The sequence below is a fragment of the Brassica oleracea genome, chromosome C9 (genome assembly GCF_000695525.1).
Source record: "Brassica oleracea var. oleracea cultivar TO1000 chromosome C9, BOL, whole genome shotgun sequence".
Lineage (NCBI taxonomy): Eukaryota > Viridiplantae > Streptophyta > Magnoliopsida > Brassicales > Brassicaceae > Brassica > Brassica oleracea.
The window spans coordinates 23,406,675-23,415,595 of record NC_027756.1 but is presented as its reverse complement, the minus strand read 5'-3'; the positions used below and the strand labels follow the sequence as shown (position 1 = coordinate 23,415,595).

At 32.3% G+C, this 8,921-nt stretch overlaps 2 protein-coding genes and 1 long non-coding RNA gene across 5 annotated transcripts in view; 2 read left to right on the top strand and 1 right to left on the bottom strand.

Moving 5' to 3' along the window:
• Positions 1–1,753, top strand: part of LOC106317439 (sphingolipid delta(4)-desaturase DES1-like) — an 8,094-nt gene extending 6,341 nt beyond the window's left edge. The window contains exon 2 of the mRNA XM_013755258.1: positions 917–1,753. Coding sequence (XP_013610712.1) covers positions 917–1,753 — 837 coding nt within the window. The remainder of the gene's footprint in view (positions 1–916) is intronic.
• Positions 1,754–2,301: 548 nt separating this feature from the next.
• LOC106315846 (F-box/kelch-repeat protein At3g23880-like) lies at positions 2,302–4,024 on the bottom strand. 2 transcript variants are annotated; one of them, XM_013753673.1, is made up of 2 exons: positions 2,939–4,024; positions 2,302–2,758 (listed from the first exon to the last, which is right to left on the bottom strand). In XM_013753673.1, exons 1-2 carry the CDS (start codon positions 3,933–3,935, stop codon positions 2,610–2,612), a joined length of 1,146 nt encoding a protein of 381 aa, XP_013609127.1. In that variant the 5' UTR covers positions 3,936–4,024; the 3' UTR covers positions 2,302–2,609. The 2 variants fall into 2 exon arrangements, with proteins under 2 accessions (XP_013609127.1, XP_013609128.1); XM_013753674.1 differs by having other exon boundaries at positions 2,302–2,908; positions 3,089–4,024.
• Positions 4,025–4,419: 395 nt separating this feature from the next.
• Positions 4,420–5,852, top strand: LOC106316908. Of its 2 annotated transcripts, none has more exons than XR_001265003.1 (4): positions 4,420–4,811; positions 4,931–5,007; positions 5,100–5,136; positions 5,277–5,852. It is a non-coding gene; the product is annotated as an uncharacterized LOC106316908 (long non-coding RNA). The 2 variants fall into 2 exon arrangements; XR_001265002.1 differs by having other exon boundaries at positions 5,226–5,852.
• Positions 5,853–8,921: the final 3,069 nt, after the last annotated feature.

Genomic DNA, 8,921 nt, shown 5'->3' with positions numbered 1-8,921 from the left:
AAAAATAATCAATTAAAATTGTTATTATCATTATTTTTGACATAATATGAGTTTTCGTTTACATCAAAACTTATCATATTTTAGGATAATTTTAATTTAAAATGTAATTTTCATATTTTTCAAACAAATTCTAAAAATATTTTTTAAATATTTTGTTATAATTGTTAAAAAAATATTGAGTTGCATTTTAAATAAAAAGGTAGAGATATTAAAAATATTATAATTAAAATATGTAAAATTTAATATAGTTTTGAGTAAATGATCAAAATAAAAAAAATTACACATAAAATAATCATGATTTTTGTTAATTGGGTGGATCATTATTTATATGATATCGCACACGAAAGAAAAATTTTTGCTTTTAAAATTATCTAATTAACTCTATACTCATTTTTTTAATATTTTTTATATGATATCACACATTCGTAAAAAAATAGATAGTTTAAGAAGCAAAAAAAAATATTTACTTAATGAATATAATATGAACGAATATTACAAATACATCATTTAATAAAATAAATAATTAAAAACTGAAAATTCATATCCGCGCTGGCGCGCGGATCAGAGTCTGGTATATATTTAAAATTAATAATTTAGTGGATACAAATCTACTAAATTAATTAATTAATTAAATTTTCGATGTAATTAGGATGAATGTTTGGTCCCGCTATTAGTAAAGTGACCCTGAATATTATTTGGGGTTTAATATACTTTCTCAAAATATATTTAATTAAAAAATACGTTTTAAAGAATTTTTCAGTTTATTTTGTATTGAAATTTCTACCATACGGGTTGGTTTGGTTTTAAGTTTATGAATTTCGGTTTGGTTCAATTTTATCATTTCTAGCTAGCCCTCATTTTTGTTGTTGTTGTCTTTTGAGTAATCTGATTGAGAGATTGATTTTGCGGTGTACAGGTCACATTAGTCGTTATTCTCCAACTTTCAGCAGCTGCAACCCTTCACGACTCAGGATGGCTCAAGATTCTAACCATTGCTTACTTCTTTGGATCATTCCTCAACCACAATCTCTTCTTAGCAATCCATGAGCTAAGCCACAACCTCGCCTTTTCAACTCCGGTCTACAACCGCTGCCTCGGTATTATTGCCAACCTTCCAATTGGTGTACCAATGTCAGTAACATTCCAAAAATACCATCTCGAGCATCACCGGTTCCAAGGAGTAGACGGTGTTGATATGCATGTCCCTACTTACACAGAAGCTCATTTAGTAACCAATGTTATTACCAAAACCATTTGGGTTTTGTTACAACTCTTCTTCTACGCTCTTAGACCATTATTCATCAAACCAAAACCACCCGGTTATTGGGAATTATTCAACTTTATTATTCAGATCGGTTTAGATGTATCCGTGGTTCTCTTCTTCGGATGGAGATCTTTTGCCTATCTAATCTTATCAACGTTTGTTGGAGGCGGAATGCATCCAATGGCTGGACATTTTATCTCGGAACATTACGTTTTTAACCCGGACCAAGAGACTTATTCCTATTACGGTCCACTGAATCTGCTAACATGGAGTGTTGGATACCATAACGAGCACCATGATTTCCCGAGGATACCGGGGCATAAGCTGCATAAGGTGAAGGAGATATCAGGAGAGTATTATGAAGGATTGGAGTCGTATAAGTCATGGTCACAAGTGATATATATGTATATTATGAATAAAACAATTGGACCTTTTAGCAGAATGAAGAGAAAACTCTCAACAGCAGCTACACGTAATAAGTCTGAATAGTTTACTTGTTCATTACTCAACATGTGTTTTTACATCAAGCTCTATGATTTTGTTCTGTTTTGATTTTTATTCGTTGTTTTTTTTTGTAATGTATTCAAGAATTTCAAGTGACCTTATGTTAGTTTATCTCACATTAAGACTTTAAAACATTTGATAAATTTGTTTTTGAACCATCACCAGTGCAATGTAAAATTCAAACAACAAAGACTGCTGCCATATGTAAGATGCTTGGGCATCCTTTTCTACCATTCCAATAGTATCATTCTAGAAATAAAAATGCTAAAAACTCTAGTGGACGTTTTGATATTTTCCATATTTGATTGGCCAATAATGTTTGATTAATTTAAAAGTAGGTCTGTGGAACCCAAACCTCCATTAGTTTTTTTGATAAATTGTTCTGAGATTTAAGGAAAAGTTATATATAGCATATAAACATTATACAGGGCAAAGTAATCATTGTTAAAAAAAAAGGCTTAAGACAGGATCAAAGGAATCCAACCATGACTAAGAGATTGTGAAGGAACAGAACAATTTATATATGAACCACCGATTCAGATCAGGTACTTTGGAGAAAACACTTTCCAAGCCAAAAACTATAATCAATCGATCAACCTTTTAACAGTAGCTAAACATTCTATTTAGCTTCAATCAGGATTCTGCTTCAACAAGCAAGCATTTCAACATTCAATCGTTTTTCATAAATAAAAATACAAAATTCCAGAAACTATCCTTAATTAGCGAATGAAGTAGAAAACTAAAATATCCATGTAAAAAGACAAACGAACAAATGATGAGATGTGTCTTGCTTGCTGCAGATAGATAAAAACAAAACCACGTAAAGGAGGCTGAATAACCTTTAAAGCTTCCATTCAGGAATAGGGACGGGGACAAGCGTTTCAACATACGTCTCAAGAAAATCACAGGTAGAGAGGGACAAACTAGTCTCAACATTTGTCAAACTTTTCTCCTCTAAGTTGTAGGAAAGCAATTTTGATTCTCTCCCAAATTTTACAAGAGCTAATAGCAATCCTGCATAAGTTACCGCAGAGGATAGCCAGATCTTATCATCGATACGACAACTAGCCGAGATTTCAAGAATGCCAAGCGAGAGATTGCAAATCTTGCTCCAGGATTTGATACCACCACCACCATCATGTTGGGAAAGCAATTTTGATTCTCTCCCAAATTTTACAAGAGCTAATAGCAATCCTGCATAAGTTACCGCAGAGGATAGCCAGATCTTATCATCGATACGACAACTAGCCGAGATTTCAAGAATGCCAAGCGAGAGATTGCAAATCTTGCTCCAGGATTTGATACCACCACCACCATCATGTTGGGCAGACCAAACGATTAAACCACCAGACATGTCGTCAACCCCTACTATACATAGACCACCTCCTCTCAATCCCGCTATAACCTGAGGAAGTCCTTTACCACAATTACTCGGACATGGGCACAAGTTGAATGTCTCAGACACCAAATCAAAGCTCAAAAGCTTATCAGTTACTTTTACATTATCATCACATAGCTGCCAGTAGATAGTTTCACCAACCAGGGTTCCAGAAATTGTATCGTGGATCATGTCAAAGTTTTCCAAACACAGGCAATTAATCATCCGAGACACACCTGACTTTAAGGATAACACAAGTGCTTGAGAGGAGCGGCTGCGTCTGCCTTGCATTTTTAGAACCAACACAATCTTGTAATCTTGACTTGAGTGGTCATACCCAAAACCCATCTCATACCAGTTGTAGCGATAAGGTGGGTGTATTGTTCTTAATTCTCTCAATGAAGGGTTCCAAAGACCAAAAGTGTTATTTTCAAAATATAAGCAAAACAGTCCATGGCAGTGACCAAGTACTACAGTAGTATCGTTAAGCAAACTACTGTCATCTCCGACGTTTACGCTAACCTCTTCGAGTATCATCATCTCAGGCTTGGCACTTTCAGAAAAACGACCAAGTAGTAGAGTATCCTCAAAATGGAAGGACACGATCCTCGTTGGGGCACGGGTCATGTGCTGTCTACAAAACCTCTCTTCTTTGAACAAAGATCGCCAACTTTTGCAGACACATCTAAACCTCATTAAATCCTTAACAGGAACCCTAGTGAGTATTTCCACCACTAATTCAAACGGAAGCTCTCTTCTTCTCCTCATCTTCAGATTTCTAGATGACATACCTTAACAACAGCAATCGAATTGAGCAGCTCTCCTCTGGCGGGCGAAGATTCCAATAATCTCTCTTAACCTCAGATCTGTTTTTTTTTTTTTTTTTTTTTCTTGTCTGACAAAAGCGTCTCAAACTGATGTCGGAAAAACTCTCTCTCTCTCTCTCTCTCTTTCTCTCTCTCTATTTATAGGCAGGCTGTTTGTCAAATCTAACCTAAAACCATGATTATCCCTAAAAAAACCTAGTTTAAAAAAAAAAAAAAAAAAAAAATTAAAATCAAACCAATCGCGGATCACCACGAGTCAGTGGGGCCCACGAACAGTGTAAGAAACTCACTAAGATCGGTTCTTAATTAGTAGTTTTTGTAACCGATCCTTAAGAGTTTTGTGGGGACCCACACACTAAGAAACCCGCTAAGAATCCGGATAATCATGCTAGAATAAGATTTTCCAAATCTGTTAATGGAAGCGTCTTTAGTTTAAATAAATTTCCAATCGTCTTTTTTTTCCTTTTTTTTTTCTCTTCACCGTGACTCTTTTTTTTTCTATGCGAGATCGGGATTTCTGGGTCCAACAAAAATTATGACTAGGATCAGGTCTCGGTTGAGAAAAGGAAACACCAGTTTCAATATACCTTTTGTTTAATGAAAGGAAACACCACCGTTGGTGGTGAAAGAAGAATATTGGTATAAGATGCAAAAGAGCCACAGTCTTGTTGATCTTAAACCACCAACACCGACTCGACTCTGTCCAGTTTCTGCTTCTTGTCCTAAAATCTTGGAACTTAAAGTCACCTGCTATTCTCCTTTTTGTTTTCAAGGCATGCACATCTTGATGATCCTGGAAGCAGTGAATGGGAAGGAGGAGCAAAAGCTGCTGCTGCTGGTAATCAAATTTGTTTCACTGACACTGTTCTAGTTGCATGTTTTGTCTCTTTGCATACTTTCTTGTTACTTTGTGTCTTTCTTCAAGTTGATGATGATATTGTCTTTTTTATCCGGCAGGGGGTATCACCACATTGATTGACATGCCCTTAAACAGTGATCCTTCAACTGTATCTCCTGAAACTTTGAAACTCAAGGTAACCAAGCCTCTTAAGTTTTTTTTTCTTCTAATTCTACTATGTATACACGCATCATTGCTGTGTCTGGAGCAATGTCTGGTATTTAACAGATTGAAGCTGCGAAAAAGAGAACACATGTTGATGTTGGTAAACACTATTTGCTATCAACACTTGCCACATTTGTTGATTACAGGGAAAAAAGAGCTCCTAAATCTCTTTTTGTGTGTTTCTGGGAGGTTTGGTGCCTGATAATGCACTTAATTCAACTGCTCTTGCATCTCTCTTAGATACTGGAGTTCTTGCAATTTTGGCAATTTTACCAAATTAAAGGGCGGTGAGCCGAGAGAAGTTTTGTCTGAGAAAGGAATCACTGGGACACATAGTCTTGGAAGATAGATTGAAGACATTGATCGACTCCAAAAAGGTTATGCTTTCCATGAAAGGTTGGTTCACTGGATGAACTAAAGTGTGGATTTAGCTCAAAAGTGGTGAAAACACTAAGAGGAGAGGATGTTAGTTTCGGGTCGTGTGACATCTTGAGTGATGAATAAGTAAGACAAGGGATCAAGAGTTTCTCAAACTGATCCACGTTTCCTCAGCTTTATTGAGTTGATTGGAGGATGTGATATCTTATGGAGCTAAGTAACAGTGGTGACCTCAACTTATCTGAGTAACAACAATAGTCTCTCCTCTCATGAGAAGATTCTTGTTCCGGTAATAATAATATGTTGAGGTGTTACAGCTTATGGTTTGTCTGGTTATTTTTAGGATTTGAGGAAACTTTTTTTCGCATATCAGATTCATGATTTGTTGGCATGCTCCATTTTCCAGTTGTACAACATGTTTTTTTACATCAAGCTCTATGATTTTGTTCAGTTTTGATTTTTATTCGTTGTTTTTTTTTGTAATGTATTCAAGAAATTTCATGTGATCTTGTGTTAGTTTATCTCACATTAACACTTTAAAATATTTGTGGATGATATAAAAATTGTAGTAATTTTCACACATCCCCAAAACATTAATTACAAAGTGATTTCACACATGTCAGATCTGCAATCAATTTAACAAAAATACATGACTACTAAAATTGATGATGTGACTTATGAGTATATATGACATGGACAATTACATTTAATGTGATTTATATTTTTGGTAAAAATTTTAAATTATGGTAATAAACAATTTTTGTTGATTTATATTTTTGGTATTTTTTTTTGGAATATGATAATAACTCATACATCATTATTAAAATAAATATATTCAAATATGACATTGAAAATTTCAAAATATTATTTAATTCTAATTTTTATTCTTATAAAAATTTTATCACTAAAATTTTCAAAATTGTTTTCAAAAGTTATAAATTTATAATTGTAATATCATTAGTTTCTTTTATATATATACAAATTTAAGAAATACTATTTAGTTTTATTTTTTTGATAATTATACAAGTTTTATATTAAATTTTTATTAATTTTATACAAGTTGATTTAATGTATTTAACCAAAAAATTGATAAAAATCTATCTAAGATTATAATTCTAAACATATACATGTATATTCTTAAATATAATTTAAACTAAACAAAATTACTTATTTTATATTAATTTAACATTTAGTTAAATCAAATTTATATTAATATATTGGTAAGAAACTAATAAAATCTAAAGTATTAGTAAATTTGTTTTACATATAATTTAAATTTTAAAAATTATTGCTGGACATTGTGCAGGAAAAAAAAACCTATTTTACTAATATAGTATCATCAAAACACAGCTTCAAATTTTAATGTTAACAGTCTCACAGAGAATCACTTAGCTAAATAAAAGAATAAAATTACTTTTTTTCATGTCTATTTATTAAAAAAACTCAGAAATACAATTGAAAAATAAGTTCATAGAAAATACATGTAATAAGCTAAGTAATAAAATAAAGTTATTTAAAAAGATGTAGAAAAAAATATTTAAAAACACGTCATAAATTTCAACTGAAAAGTTTATATGAAAATTTATAAGTAAATAGCTGTTACTTTTAAGTTCTTATATCCCCCGGCCCCGTTAATGTATTCTTAATTCTATTTTATTTATTTTAATGAGTGATCTAATGTTTTCAATAAGATACATATAATAAAATTAATACTGAGTTATAAACTCAACACATGAATCATATATAATTTAGTTTTATATAAGAAGAAGCTTAACTGAACATCTTTTAATCTGAAACAAAAATATATATTATTACACTTTTTTAAGAAAATATTTTTTTGTTAAACAATATTTTTTTGCACTTGGTTCATCCTATTTATGGAAGCCTCCACATCCAACAATTCACCATGTAATAAACTTTGAGGGATCAACATGAAATTGTCTTGAGGAATTTGATGTCTCACTTTACGAATCCTTTTCACTTTTAGTGATTTGTGAATAATTGTTTGTCCACCCATAGTATAAGAGAGGTAGTATGAGAACTCTTCGGCTTCTGGAGAAGATGGTGCAATGCAACATATGCTTACATACACACCATACAGCTCTCTAAAACACTGAACTGAAAACAATAAACTGTTCCCATGTTCCCTCATAATTGATACCTTATTGTTGATGTTCAACTTGAGAATAAAGGAAATCCCAGATGTGAACATATCATGCATAGGTCTTTCCCCGCTGTAACTGTGCTGGTGGCCAAAGGTAAAGTGATCATAGATATCCTTGTATGAGGCAGTGTAGTTGCAGAGTCTGGTACAGGGCATGAGCAAAGAGAGAGTTTTCATTCTTTTTCATGGGCTGATAGTTCTCCATAGCATACATTTTTGGTGCAACCTAGCACAGAGCATGGGATAGAGAAATCGATTCAAAAACTTTTTCCATAGCTCTACATCTTTTGTCGCCGATAGGCAAAGCACAAAAAGGACATTTGTTCCTCAATTTAGGGCAGCAAATAGAGCAAACCGTATGGCCATTATCACACTGGCACACAAAACCAACGAATAATAACCAAAGTTACATTCCAAAAAGAAAGATTGAGAAATCACATTAAATCATGAAATCCACTTTAAGAAAACAATAGAAAATGGCACGCAATCTCAAATATCATCTTTCTAACTCAAAGTTCTCAAACTGTAACCTGGAATATCGGAGCAATGAGTGGCTCGGTACAAATAGGACAATCGAGAACTTCAAGATCGAGCGTGGCAGAGCGTATTTTATCATCTGTTCTTTGCCTTTTTTGCAAGTGAATGCTGCTTGAATCATCTGTATTGCTTGAACCACAATGCATAGTGATATACTTAACGCAAAAAATGGAAATAGAATTGAATCAGTTTTTTAATCAACTCATATAGATATGATATATGATTTCTAAAGTAGAAGCTAGGGTTTCGTTTTGTTTTACTTTGTTGTATGCCTTTGGTTTTAGGCTTCAGTATGTAGTAATGTCTGGGTTGTGCCCTTTTGGATTTCATCCTAATAATAAACTTCAATTGGAAAAAAAATGTAGAAGCTGGCATGCTACATTACTTACTTGGAGGGAAATCGTTTTAAAGTATACTAAATTAAGACATGCGCCTTGCGCGAGATAAACATTATATATAAAAATTATGTATTAAAAATCATCAACTATTAAATATATAATTAAATTGGTACGAACATATAAATCAATTTTATTAATCTAAAAATATATTTTTTAATATTTGATAGAATATGTAATTAAATTTAAATGATACTAACATACATAGTACATTTTAGTATATTTTTAATATTAATGTCTATTAAATGATGATTTCTACTCATATAGTTTTTTTGATCATCTGTATATTTTATAGAAAAAAAATTAAATTACTCATAACAAAATTTTCATTGTGGGATTAATAGTTTTAATAGTTTATAATTTTTTAAAAAATAAGTTGTCAATGTTCGTTCAAAACTTTTACCAAAAAAT